Source organism: Haemaphysalis longicornis, unplaced genomic scaffold, assembly GCF_048455015.1.
Source record: "Haemaphysalis longicornis isolate Haplotype H1 unplaced genomic scaffold, Haemaphysalis longicornis Haplotype H1 scaffold_12, whole genome shotgun sequence".
Classification (NCBI taxonomy): Eukaryota; Metazoa; Arthropoda; class Arachnida; order Ixodida; family Ixodidae; genus Haemaphysalis; species Haemaphysalis longicornis.
In genome coordinates, this window is record NW_027526225.1 from 50,686,710 (window position 1) to 50,701,169 (window position 14,460).

Sequence of the window (14,460 nt, forward strand, 5' to 3'; positions counted from 1 at the left end):
ATCTTAACCGATAAAAAATATCAGTTTTTATCTACGCAACTGCGTTTCTTCATGTTGGCCAAAGTGTGTGCGTCCACGGAAATGGCACATAGTAAATGTCTTGTTTTTCTTTTCCAAAATAAATCTGTTGTGAGCCCAGCGGCGTGTTCGTGTTCCTTCTTCTCGCGTCCTGCGTCCTCCTTTCTTGCTGGTTCTTTTTATGATCGATTATTTGTTTGAAGCTTGTGGCAAAATTGATTGGAGTCACTGTTATCGGGACAGAGCAGCCTTTGTAATTTTGCCTTCACAGCAACTTTAACGGGCGCCAAAGCCTCCAAAAAGTCTCTAAATTACCGACACCGAGTCCCTAAATTACTGACACCGAGTCCCTAAATTACCCTAGGAAAATGGCTCTCCCTCAGCGCAGCACGATAATGCTGGAAAGCCCACCTTGCGAAGTAGTGGATGGAAGGGCGCAGCGGCTGGAATGTGGCACACACCCTTGCAGGCATCGCTGCTGCCGTCATAGAAGGTCGATGGCCGCTTGGTCGTTCTGCGTGAAAGGTTGCACACGATGAAGCACAACGCGACAGAAACAGCGCTGCAGATGATTTACGCGACTTCCAGCAAAACTAGCTGGGCTCGTTGAAAGTGGAATATTTAGTTCGTCACTCAAACTCCGTGCGCACTCAAAACAAAAGAAACACCAAAAGCATGCGGTCAGGTTCAGACATAGAAGAGGTTCATACACAGAGCCGACGACGGCTGATCATCACAGAAAATGCCAGAATTTAGCTGCGAAGTTGACCAGCGACAGCCAATAGGATTGCCAGGACAGCCATTGCCCGATTGACGTCGCAGAGGCCATGCCAGGGGTGCATAATGAGGAGAATTGAAGAGAGAGCTGTTGGTTTTTCCGCGTCTTTCACGGCGATTTGCGCGCTTACCGCTTCACGTGCACGTGTAATATTTGGCTCGGGTGTTCCTGGAAGTCTAATCTAAACGTCGCGCAGGTTTACTTGCACTGCACGAAGAGTGTTGCAGGGTCCCTTTAAAGGAATCATGAAGACAAAATACAAGTTTGGTTAAATGAAAGTACTGCTCTGCCCCGATAACGACACCAATTTTATTGAAAACTTGGAACAACTAAGCTAACTATGAAAAAAAAAACAAATGGATGCTGTTTAGCTCAGCTAACCTTGGATATGCAAAGCAAAAGCTTGGCTTAATCTGGCTGAGTCTTGGTTTCGCTTGGTCAACCTTTGATGTAGCTGCATTGCCAATGGCTCAAAGCCGTTCGGTCTCGTGCAGCACGCACAGAAGGAAGCCCAGCCCCGCTTTCATTCTCGGCGAATGCGACGTTTCTCTTTTACGGATGAACGTGGTGCAAGATGAGTCACGTAGCCTGCGACGCCCCAGCGGCGCATGCATAGGAGGCCGCGGGTTTGGTCGGCTGTCGATCAGCCAAGCGGCCACTCCGTCGCCGCCACAACGGGAGCGGCCGCGATGTGAGCAGAACGACTTAAAATGAAGCCTTTGCGCAGTGCCGACAGCGGGCCCGGCGAATCACGCTTCGAGGGGTGTGCCGCCAAGGGTGTGTCTCTAGTCAGAAGGTTAACTTGCGCACCCTCTGTGAAACCATTGGACGAAAGTAGTAAAGCTTTGCTTAAAAAAAAAAAAGAACGGGTCAAGCAGTGGCAACTACCCTGCGACAGCTCTATGACGTCACATAGACGTCTCTATGATGTCTATGACATCTCTACGACGTCATCTATTGTGAAGATTTGTGGCTGCTGATGTTAGCCACTGCCTAGAAGCATGACTGGGCAACTGTAGTGGTGCCTCTAGTTCCGTTTGATTGTATCACTTGAATGCCAACATGCAGTTAACACACTGGTAACGGTGATTTTAGGGCTGGCCTCAGTTGTGTCACTGTACTGCGAAAATTGAATGTTTGCCAATATCTCTGGCGTTTTTCGGTTAGAAATACATCTTTCGTGGTTGGAATGGAGCTCGGTTAGCTAGCAAAGGCTGGTTCTTTCAAACTGAACAGGGCTGCATTTTGTCTTCAAGGCCCCTCTGAGACATGCTTGGTAAACTCGCATGTCTTCATGACAGTGTCTACAAGTTCTTGTTCCGATGCTTCGCTGCCTTGTTTCAAACTTGTAATCATAGCGTTTTCTCTTGCCTTTTTTTTTGTATACATAAAGCACTATACTCGGGGACAACTTTCTGTGGCAATGCAGTCAAGGCTGCTGAGCCGAACCGCGCCGTTTAGCTGCGCTGCTGGAAGTAGTTCAACAAAGAATGATAGGGTGGCCGTAACCTAAGCAATTATACGGAGTTCCTATTTTTTATCCTTGGATTGATAGTGGCACTAAATTACTACGAAAGAAGTGTGAAACAGAGAGTATTATTTGTAGATTTTAGGGTTTCTTTCGGTTGCGTTCGTTTCATCTGGCGTCGCATAGGTTCTCTTCTGAAAAAAAAAAAAAAAAAACATGCCGTCCTTGTCGATGACACCTTCCTTTCCCTCCAGTAGCTCGCCACTTCATTCTCCACATCATAGGATTTTAAGGAGCTTGAGAAGCAAAAGCTGTCGAAACAAATGAAGCCAGTGGTTTGCGACGTGTACGCCCAAGTGAGACTGATGCAACCGGGACTCTCCGTCGTTTCCGCAATCTGTTCAGTTAGCCAGTTTGCCAGCGTAAGCAAGCGTGCGCACCCCATCCTCCCTTCACAAGGGCTAGTTCTATTCTCAGCATTAGGTGCCACTGAACGAGGCAGACAACTTGGTAGCAACAAGGAAGACAGGTGGCCAAGTTCTTTCGGCTACCAAGTGGCAGGCGGCTGGGGTACCTGTCGACGAACTGGTCCAGGAGGACGATGTGGCCCGGGGAGATGTCGTCACGCAGGGAGCCGCACGCAGTGGTGGCGATGACCAACGCGCAGCCCATTTCTCGCAGGGCCCACAGGTTGGCCCGGTAGTTCACGTTGGTCGGCATCACGGTGTGCTTGCGGCCATGCCTGCACACACACACACTCACAAACTTTAATTAAACCCAACTGAAGCTAAGCCAAGCCAAGCCAACCCAACCTAACTTAACGCAACCTAACCTATTGTGCCTCCAACTGTCTTTCGTAATTCCAATTTCAGAAGTGTTACATGCCAACGGTACACCTGAACTGTGAGCCACGCCTTAGTCGAGGGGTGCGTATTAATTGAGACCACCTGAGGATCGTTACAAGCACCAAAATGTCAACACACAAGTGTTTTTTCATTTCTAACCTGCACCTCATTCACAGAAAAACGGCTGCCGTAGCCAAGATCAAACCCGCATCCTCAAGCTCATGAGCACCACACATCAGCCCCACAGCCAACACCATGGGAAGTATCTCAGACCGTCTAATATAGGGTTTTACGCAACCAATCCGCACCTGGGATACAAAAAAAACTGAGCCTTAGGCGCTTACAGCGCTTTACCAAGGGGCATGGGGCAAGAACAAGTCAGGAGGGGAAAGGGTTCTTCCTAGGGTGGCCAGATGACATCATAAGTGCTTGCCTACGTTAAAGGGACAGACAACCAATTTTTGTGCAGTGCACGTCGTCTAGCTCAAATGAAAGCCAGCGTTTTATATACTAGGGAAACCGCGAGTAACTTTTAAATAAACAGGCGGAAATAATTTCTATTTTGCCCTAAAATTTCTGAAGTCTCAAAACTGGTGCCATGTGGCGTGTAAACGTGACACTACAGGACATCTCCAAACAATTCTGTCGATCTCGACACGCGATTAAAAAAAACGCACGAACGTCTTTTAATCTCACGTGCAGTTAAAAGTACGTTGCTGCACACCTCACTGTCACGGTTGCCAGCAATCGTTTTGGCAGGACACGAATGGCTGGTAGACAAAAATTCCGATTTCAAAAGTTCTAGGGTGCTATCAGCAAAACTGTTTGGGAATTACCGTATTTTCCGGTGTATAAGTCGCACCTTTGTATAAGTCGCACCCCCCTCAAAAAGACAGTTTTTCCGAAAAAAACGTATATAAGTCGCACCGGTGTATAAGATGCACCGGTATACAACACGCACTTGTTAATTAGGTAAACTCATAGCGAATCATATCGTTAGAAACTGCGGCGAAAGTACATGGTTGCGGCGGCGGCCGCCTATGAACACATCCCCCGGTAGGAATGGCTAGACACCTGCATATACAGTCCAAAGTCTAGACAGAGCTTCTCAAAAATGGTTTATTGATGCACACAGATGGCATGTACTTACAGATGGCATTTAGGCAAAACCATCGAGGTCTTCCTCCAACTCGCTAACAAATAAACAATTGAGCAACTTCAAGGGGATGTTCCGCCGGCGCATCGCTGTCATCCTCCGACTCACTGATGTCTTCTTCGCCAACCTCATCACCCTTCGCGGACGGAATTACTTTGGCCTTTATCAACCCGGCTACAACTGTTTTTGTAGAAATGGAGTCCCAAGAGTCGGAGACCCATTTGGCCACCTCTCAAAACATCGCGCGTCACTTGCGCGCTGTCATAAATCAGCGCAATAAAGGCGTCATGGCGGACGGAAGTGACGCGCATCGAAGCAGCTCGAAAATCGAAACTTATCAGCAAGCTGTCATTTTAAAAATTAGAAGCACGTTTACCTCCTTCAGTGTAACTCTCTGTAATAATTTATAAGCTGCATTTTATTTTTGCAACCCGGTTTGATGTTACTTTAAATTTATTCTGAACTGTAGTTACTGCGCATGGCGGAAAGTGGCACGCGGTTGTTGCAGGCCATAATCATTGTTTATGGGAATTCTTTGGTTTAATGTCCTGAAGCGACAATGGGCTATGAGAAACGCCCTAGCGGTGGGCTTTGGATTCATTTAGACCATAGAGCTGTGTCTCAACGTGCGCTGGTGAGGCGCAGCCGCCGCGAACCGGATTTGTTCCATACATAGGTCGCAGCGGTGGATAAGATGCACCAACAAAAATTTCAGAAAAAAACCGCGACTTATACACCGGAAAATACGGTAACTGCTTTAAGTGATGCCCTTTCATTTGAGGTAAAGAAAATATACGCGACAAAAATCAGTTGTTTGTCCCTTTTTAAGCCAGAGACATCTGTCACCGGTGGAGAGAGGGCTGACCCCCCCCAAACCCCTCCAGCAATTTTTACCATTCACAGAAATCTTGATCACAGGGCCACTCCAGCGTTTTGCCTCCACTAGAAAAACCTACGATTGTGTGCTCAGGCTAGCCTTAGTGACTGCGGCTGGCAACGTCTCTTTCGGAAGTTGTCCATCCCAAAAAAATCTGATCACGCACAACTTGGGCTAGCTGCCACATGGTTCTCATTTTTTTCAGATGCAGACTCAGCACCACTTGTTACTGTGCACATCACTCCTCACTTTTTATAACCAGGAACCACTGTTGTTATCAGGTGCCAGGCTACCTCTCCTGACATTCGTGTTATCACATGCACTGCATCACCCCTGCACGGCTATGGGTCAAGAGCACTGTTCAATGAAAGGAGCTTGAGGGAATGAAGGGGAAACACATTTGAGGATGAGCGCACCAATGATGGATACCCTTAAAAGCCAACTGCATGCACATTTCACCTCAGCCTAGTTTATTTTGAAAATACCACCAAACCAACAGGGACTAGGCTGGTAGACCCATGAAATGCATTGTTAATCAGTTAGAAACTTTTAAAATAGCCCCACTGCAGATGACAGTGCACCTGCCGGTGGATCATGCAAACAGCCGTGAAGCGGTAGCGACATGCCAGCCGGCCGGGTGACCAGTTGAGCACCGCTGGGTGCGTTTCTCCGAGGAATGTGGTGTGTGCAAAGCCATTGCTTGCAGGTGTACTCCGGCCATTCGGCCCACTGGCTTTCCTGCTAAAACGTCACTTCAGCATCGCCATAATGGCCGTGCTCTCCTCGTTTTCAGCTTCAAAACTGCTGATTTTCGTTGGTCGTTCGCACCGCCGTGCAAGCACCTACTTCAGCTGTCATATTTTAGGTCTACCAGTCTTTTTAGGGAGACTATACAGAAACAGGCTTCTCAAGATGTCAACATTTTCAGCGCAGTTGGCCTTTATAGGGACAGCGAACCGCTTTTCGCGAAGTGCATGTCCTCAATTTCACATGAAAGGTGGCATTTTATGAATTTCTAACCGAGGAATTTCCAAGTAAATTGGTGGGAATTAATTTTAATTTGGCACTAAACTTCCCGAAATCCAAAAGGCGACGACGCCATGTGACACTACCGTATGTATACAAAGAGCTCCATATGTTGCAATGCACGATTCAATAACTGCACAAAAAATCGGAAAGACTACATTTTATGATTTTTTTAGCTGGGGACAAGTTTTTAAAAAGTTCTTTTTATCTCCGGTACAATTAAATGCATGTTGCCACAAGGCTCACTGTCACGGTTGCCAGTATTCTGTTTGGCAGCTTACTAATTAAGGCTGGTAGATTAAAAATTCCGCTTTCAAGCGCTTCATGGCTGTATCAGAAAAACCGTTTCAGCTCACGGTGTTCTAAGCATCTTCTTTCACTTGAGATAGAAAGCATACACTCTGTAAAAATCAATCTGTACCTCTGAAACCTTCCACCAATGCCTTCATCCCATCCCACTCACTTGCAACTGAGCTCAAGCGACATTTTAAGGAGTTGCTACTGCGCCCACACACGCAAAAAAAAAAATCTGAAAGTAATTGCCCTCACCTTGCCAGCAGAACGCAGTCAACTCCACCAATTCGCCCACTTATAAGCACGTCGGAGGGCTGCAATAGAGGTCAGTCACAGCCACCAGTCATCGCCACCCGAGACTAAGACGCTTACCAGATTGAGCCTCACGCAATGTTCAAGAGTTACGGCTTATTTTTACTGGGGCTTAGATTTCCTATGAAACTACTGTAGTTTAGTATTAAAAAAGGAAATAGTCATTGCATTCAAAGCATACCCTAACGAACCCTAACAAGCTTTTTGGCATCGCATTTTGAAGCTAAATTCACGAGACATGATGGCTAGATGAACAGTGACTGTAACAGAGCTGTATGTAGGCCTGACAAATTATCCTACCGCAAGCATTGGTTAGAGTACTATTCATACATGCTGCTATTTTCTAAGGGCATGTTTCAAGCAAAGTATTAGTGTAGGAACAGAAGTGAGGTGGATCCTGTTAGTTAGATGTGGTATTAGGGCATCGCATTGGCGTAACGAGAAGAACCAGCACATTTAGAACACAAGTTGAGATGCTAAATTGATCACTCACAGTTTGAGGGAGCTGTTCACTTGAGAATGCTTACACGCGGGGAGGTATATAGTTCAGAAACTCATATACTTTGGTGTGGTGTTGCAATAGTCAGCAAGAAGCCATATTGTCCTTGCATTGCCACTACTGATGGCAGCAGTGAAAAGAGTGATAAATCTGGTTCTAGTGCTGCTACTCAAAAACATATTACATCATCACTTGCCACCACAAGTATTCATAAGCGTAATAATTTTAACCCTCTTGAGTGTGTTAGCAACATTTTTTGCCGAAGTCTGCAAAGGGCCTTTTTTTTCGTGGTCAATGTAGGTGGCGTAAATTCTCCTGTACTGAGCACTGGTTCTTAGGCGACCCACAAAATCAAGCCTCTTATTCATTCCCCACGTATCTCTTTTGATAAATTGGAGGGTTTAACGCGTTGGCGTTACACAGGTGATGAGGGCTCCGGATTAACTTTGACCACCCGGGGATCTTTAACGTGCACCGAAATCTTCAACACACCGGCATTTTTGCTTTTCACCTCCATCAGAATAGCGGCCACCGCGGCCAGGAATCAAACCCGCATCCAGCAGCACAAGTATCCCTTTTTATCTTCTTTATAACGCATGAAGGCAGCCAATCCGATTCTCCTGTATTCACTGTGTCCAATTACTGCTTCACCGTTGAGCCCCAAGCGTTGGGCACATGTTTGGCTCGGTCGAGGTCAAAATTCCCGCCATTTCGTTGGTTCAACTCTATGGTGTGCGATCCCTTTTCTTGCTGGTCAATTCAGATGTAGTGACTTTTCGGCCGTTTTCGCAGCCTTTTATTAAGTCATTCACGCTTCACCTAATTAAAAGACAGCCTAGCCTGCCTTCGTTTAACGGCGCTGTTGAGCAGAACCCAAACCTGCACGACTTTGTTGCTCAGCGCTTTTTTTCACATTTTTTCTACCCTGTCACCCAGCCTCTTCCCCCAGCACTTCCTTTAGGATAGTACCACGTCTTTGCGAGGAAATGTACAGATATTTGCGATAGTTGAGGGGGCCTGCTAGCTAACACCTCTATGTTTTCCCCTCCAAAATAACGCCTCAACAATAGAGAGTATTAGTACTGCGTATGTTCCGTGTTTTCAGCGGTTACGGGGTTGACTGGGAACCTAATTGGGTTCCGGTAGGGTGGATTAGTTTCGGCCGTCGCCATGCCTGCGCATTCATTACGGTGGGAGGTGTTCTCACCGTTCCCGCGCGCGCAGGCGGGTCCCGGTCAACACAGTAACCACAGAAAACACGGAGCAAACGTAGTGCTAAAACCAACATTTTTACATTAGGTTGTTGGCTAAAACTCTTTAATGACGAGGCCCTCCCTCTATCCTCGGATACATCAACTCGACGAGAAAGGGTTGAATCGACTGGCGGGTCCAGTTACCTCGACCCCTCCTGCATTTAAATGAACCCCGGCCAAAGAATCGAGGTGAGGGGAGCGGAGAGGTTGCAGGAAAAGGAGATATCGTATTTTCACAATTCTAACACACACCCTTTTTTGCTAAAAAGTAGCCTTAATAGTTGTGTGCGCGTTACAATCGGGCTCAAAATAGAAATAAAATGGACTTTAACGCGGCCAGCAGCATTGCCGACAGAATGGACACGAAGTCCCCCCAAAATCCAACTACATCCAATAAAAACAACCGGACACAAGTCCCCCCCAAATCCAACTAAATCCAATAAAAACAACCGGACACAAGTCCCCCCAAAATCCAACTAAATCCAATAAAAACAACCCATCAATACCACGTGAGTGAATCTCGGTGCACTAATTCCTCAATGGCATACCGCATATCTTGGTCAGCTGTTGCACATTTTTTGTGCTGCTGCAATTAGCCCGTCACGCCTAGAATTATGAAGACCAAGGCATTTGAAATCGCAAACAGCTTCAGTGTTCCCCGCTATAACTTATTTCCACCTGGATAAGCAATCTTATGAAACACAATTCATTTTTGGCTTCCAAAGTTGCAAACGCAAAACCAAATCTCCTCATTCCAGGTACAGTCTTTGTCAAAATTTTGTGGGCCACGGCGACCGTGGCCGGAGCAGGCGCGCGGCCGAGCAGGGGCGCTGCGCTTTAAGCTGTCGGCTGGTTACGCGGCTAAAGAGAAGGAGGGAAACTTTCGCGCTTCCTTTCGTAGGTATGGCTGGCGCGATAAGTGGAGCGGCGCCAGTTTCTCATAGCAGGCGCACTTCGCTTCAGCGCAGGCGCATTGTGCTGCACTTGTCGCTCCGGGCACACAACAAAAGCAAGAACAAAAGTTCCCCTCGCTCTCTTTAGCCACGCAACCAGCTGACAGCGGCAAGCGCAGCGCCCCTGCTCGGCCGCGCGCCTGCTCCGGCCACAGTCGCTGTGGCCCACAAAATTTTGACAAAGACTGTACGTGGTGTCATGTCTTCATCTGCGCAGTAGTCAGTGTCCAATTATTATTTTTTCGAATTTTCTAGCGCGAACTTACCCACGCGTCACAATTGGGGGCGCGTTAGAATCGCGCAAATACGATATTCTGTTCCTCGCGACCCGCCGATCAACCTACCCCCTGCCTCCGGGTCGACTGGACTCGCCACGACGGCTCTCCGACCCAACACGTCCGCTAAAACCTGTTTATTTCCACTCAACTCGCCCTCGTCGGGTCAATGTAATCCGGGGATTCTGGGTATCAGTTCATTGGATCGCCAGCCCATACATTCGTTCCGAAAGTATCCCACGTACGCATGCATGCTAGGCTGGCTCGTTCAAGCGCGCCAAGTTCCGTTACACGTTTGGCAGTGAAATCACCTCACCCGGCCAAAGGGCGTATCCACGGTGTGTTCCTGGCGACCTTCCAAAATGTCGGGGTTGTCCAGACCGCTGCCCCCGATTATTCCAACCTGAAAGACGAATTAATCGGTGGTGATACGACGTTGCACGGGGCGTCGTACGAGCGACGACTGCTCTCACTTTGACTTTCATGGCGGGTCTCCGGGGTGGCCGGGAGGAGTTCAGATGGGATGCGGCGAAAGGCCTGCTGTGCCGTCGACCGAGCGCTCCCGACAAGACGGCGCGCCCACGACGCACACAGCAATTCAAGCGTCGCGATCACGCTCAATCAAAGCAAACACGCTTCGTAGCAGTACAGAACAAAAACTCCATGCATAGAGACCGCCACTTTTCATGATGAAGATAGTAGAAAACACCCACATGCCACAGATTATCGCGCACATTTCTGTATGTAAAAAATTCCGTTAACAATTATTATTTTTAATTAATAAAATCACTCAAGGCTAATGGCTAGCATCGGTGTTTTACAAAATTTCCCAATACGTTTGTAAAAGGTTCTGATTTCGGTTCCGTTCGCTGTGATGATGTCAGCGCTGAAGGGACCGGTGTACCAGAGTCCTTCAATGATTAATTGATTAAATGGTTGTACGCACCCGGCCGGCATAACCAAAATGCTTGCGCTAGTGCGTTTGAACAAAGTCAGACATTTAAGTATTTCGAAACGAGCGCAGACAAAATCGCCCGCAAAATTTGCCGCGCGTATGCGTGGTTCACACATCAAATGACGGCCACAGAACAGGGATGTCGACCAATGGCAGCTCGCCTTGCAGGGGCCGCTTGTCGATATTCGGGGTAGCTTGCCAATATTAACTACATGGCTTGTCGATCTCGCACCCCCCCCCCCCCCCTTTTACTTCTTTCTGTCCTATCAAAATCTTTTCACTCACATACACAACAAGTTTGGCAGTTTGAGACGTGCTTGACCTCGCTCTTGCTTGAGAGGTGGCAGTCAGATGGAGCACGTTCAGCCTGCCTCCATGCAACTTCAAAATGAAAGAAACAGATACAGGATCTTAAACATTTGCAGCAGATAGTGTATCAGGCTACCATATGAATTATAACAAGGCTATCATGCTTAACCATGCACAGACACCTTGGAGCTGACATCTTGGAGCAGTTTAACCGTGCACTTGGAGCAAGGAACTCCAATTCCATTTTTTGTTTGTCCCATTTGTAGGAAAAACTTCCGACAATAAAAGTGGATTTATTGACCTTCCAAGGACAACCGCTTCAACAATGGAATATTCTCCGATTGGTCAAGTTGACCTGTTCCCGAAGTCTTCCATCAATTATGTCCTGTTAAAGACCAACACTCGTCCCCTGCGATGCCAACCCATTGCCCAGTACATACAAAAACTGGCATAAGGCAAGGCTTCGTACGACTTCAACATCGTTACCAAGCTGATCTGTCGATTGAACCCAAGCAGCTTTTGCAGGGGCATACATCCCAAGTCACCAACACACACAGCCAAAACTCCGGAAAAGAAGTCAAACACCCTGCAACCCTTGCAACCATCTGACCTAACTGACACCACATCACAGGCTCACACACTGGGGTTCTTCGATTTACTGTCCCGCAGATAGTCCGCACAAAGTTTGACAATTATTCCCACCCTATGTGAGAAATAAATGCTTGATTGTTTTTGGGGGGAGTTCACAGTGAGTACAAGACTGATGACCGAAGAGCCCCACTGCCTCAAAGGAGTTCGGTAAGACCTCTGTGACCAATGGTAGTGCAATCACCAAACTCCAATGCTGCAAGAACAAGGCCTCCACAGCAGACTTGCGTAGATAACAGGGCTGGCACAGACAGGAAATAGAAAGCACAAAGTAATGCTCTTTCTTACTCACCAAACCTCCCTACACTCGCACCAAGCTAACGCAGAAGGATCGACATTTGGGCAAGTTGATGCTGGTTAAACGTCTTTGAACGGCAGTGTAAACACACAGACACAAGGGAAAGAAGACGAACGGACAGTGTCGTCCTGTTGTCTTCTTTCTCTCGTGCCTGTGTGTTTACGCTGCCGTCCAAAGATGTTGAACCAGCACTAGGCTACCTCTCCCTGTTCCACCAGCAAGGCACATCTGTGGACAGAAGCTACAAGAGAAACAACACCCTCCGGGTTTCACCCGGACCATGAGGCACACCGTAGTGGAGGGCTCCAGGTTAATTTTGACCACCTGGGAATCCTTGACGAGCGCAGAAGTCTCGACACACAGGCCATTTTTGCTTTTCACCTACATCTGAAAATTTCTCACTGCGGCCTTGAATCGAACTCGTGGCTTTGGGCTCAGCAGCACAACGCCTTGGCCACTGAGCCTTCAGGGTTTCTGCCAAATGATAACCATTTTGGGAGGCAAGAAAAGGTTATTAGAATTACATAAACGCAGCATATACCATTAAAAATGGTGAAATACATCAATATATTTTACACTAACATGCACCTTCTGCAGGGCCAGAAGTTAATCTCAGCAATTTATTTGGCACTTTGCAAGCATCAGCAGGGGTAGGGCTGCCTTACTTAACAGATGGCAATTTAAACGCTATCTTCAGTTAGGGTGTAGCGATCCATCTTTGCTCGCAAAAACTGGTTGCAATACACTAATCGGCCGTCTCTGTCAAGCAATTTGAGGCGAGCCTGACAAACCCCCTCTAAAACGGCATCCATGACTGAAGCCACGAAGACATGACAGCCCAATATTCCTTCCCTATAATCTCTCCATACCCTCATCCCCCCCTCCACTGGGGTTCAAGCCTAGGAATTACGGTACGTCACTCAGGCTCTCTGCCCGCTTGCACACCAACGCTTGAAGAGGCTGTGAATACAATACAACTGTGCATTACTTGAAAGTAATGCTGAGTAAACGTTAGAGTCATCCCTGGGGAATTGACATTTGAAGCTGTGGATTTCAAATTGCACACTTACTGTGCCATAGTAAAGTGTGGCAAGGGCCTTGTGATGTACTCAAGAGCAACCAAAAGTAGGCAGTCAGTAAACCAACCCAATGCTGTAGTGAAGAGACCGTAGGTTTGGAGTCGCGGATCAAACCTAATAAAACCTATTAAAAATCTCTGGCATGCACTAGTTTTTATTTAAGACACCTTAAGTTCCAGAAGCAAGCTCACAAAACTATTTCAAAATTTAGTTGATTCGGTCGTCATATGCGAAAGTGCAAGCTATGCTTTTGCGGCAAAAGTTGGGCATGGGACAGCAGTCTTAAGTCTTTCATTTTTAACATTTTTATTTTTCTCATTATAAAAGTTGTTAATCTGAATTTCAACTAAACTGATGATGCAAGAGTCATTATGAGACAATCTTTCAATTGGATCAAAGCGCTGTGTCCACAATCATTCCAATTTGCATTTGTGGTGCGTAACAGCTCTTACACAACACACAAAAAAATTGATTTCCTTAATTTAAATCACATCTCATAAATTTTATCCCGAACTTTACACATGTACCAACCCGCATAAGATTCGTGTGCATTCATTGCCTTCCTGTATTCGCACACGCAAACAGTCGTACACATGGCAGCAATATTAAAACCATTTCTGCATAACATGTACGTTTGTACATGCATGGCCTCAATGGAAGACCCTCTCCGTAAATTCTTGTTTTATAAAACCCCCTTTGCAATCCTTGCGAAGTGGTGCATTCCTTGAACATCTTCACCACCCTGAAGTCCAGAAATGGGTTTCCTTAAATAAATTAAGAATGGAATTAAGGCACAGAGGGGAAGTTCAGCAATGAGCCCTCTCAGAATTACTAAAGGAACCAGCACTCCTTTATAGTGATGCACCAACAAAGCTTGTTTACTCAAGCCAGGCATACGTCACATTCTGATAAAGCTTGAAATACTATATGCTTTAATCTGTTAAAGTAACTAGCACTGTAGCGAATAGTTTCTCATCTTTCTTCCTTGAAAAACAGTGCGCACAAGTGCGTATCAACGCCCTTCAATGCTAGAACTAACATTTTTAAATTCTCCTTTTTCCCGCGCACTGTAACCGAATGGAATCAATTACCTGCATCATTCTTAAATAGCACTGACTCAATTGACCATCTTGCATTTTGACCTGTATTGTTAATGTGTTAAATTTCTTTCTTATGCGTTGTTTGAATGATGTCCTTAATCTTCGCGCTTTTCATGTTCTTTGAACTTCTGTTGTTCATAGTACATCGTTTGTAGTTATGTCCCTACTGCTTGGGCCCTTCACTGGGCCTGCAGTATTGTCTAAATAAATAAATAAATCTGTTTTGCACAATCGCGAGAGCCACACAGCGCCTGTCCTGTCCTCTTTGTTGTGTTCGTCCATTTTCAGCCCCAAAACCATGTTGCAGATATCCATAA

The 14,460-nt window shown here is 46.6% G+C and overlaps 1 protein-coding gene across 1 annotated transcript in view; it reads right to left on the bottom strand.

The window, feature by feature from the left end:
- Positions 1-10,430, bottom strand: part of Mtap (Methylthioadenosine phosphorylase) — a 33,044-nt gene extending 22,614 nt beyond the window's left edge. Inside the window, exons 1-5 of the mRNA XM_077693242.1 lie at positions 10,228-10,430; positions 10,071-10,157; positions 6,718-6,776; positions 2,839-3,006; positions 430-532 (exon numbers count right to left, since the gene is read on the bottom strand). Coding sequence (XP_077549368.1) covers positions 430-532; positions 2,839-3,006; positions 6,718-6,776; positions 10,071-10,157; positions 10,228-10,239 — 429 coding nt within the window. The 5' untranslated portion in view covers positions 10,240-10,430. The remainder of the gene's footprint in view (positions 1-429; positions 533-2,838; positions 3,007-6,717; positions 6,777-10,070; positions 10,158-10,227) is intronic.
- Between the last annotated feature and the right edge of the window lie 4,030 nt (positions 10,431-14,460).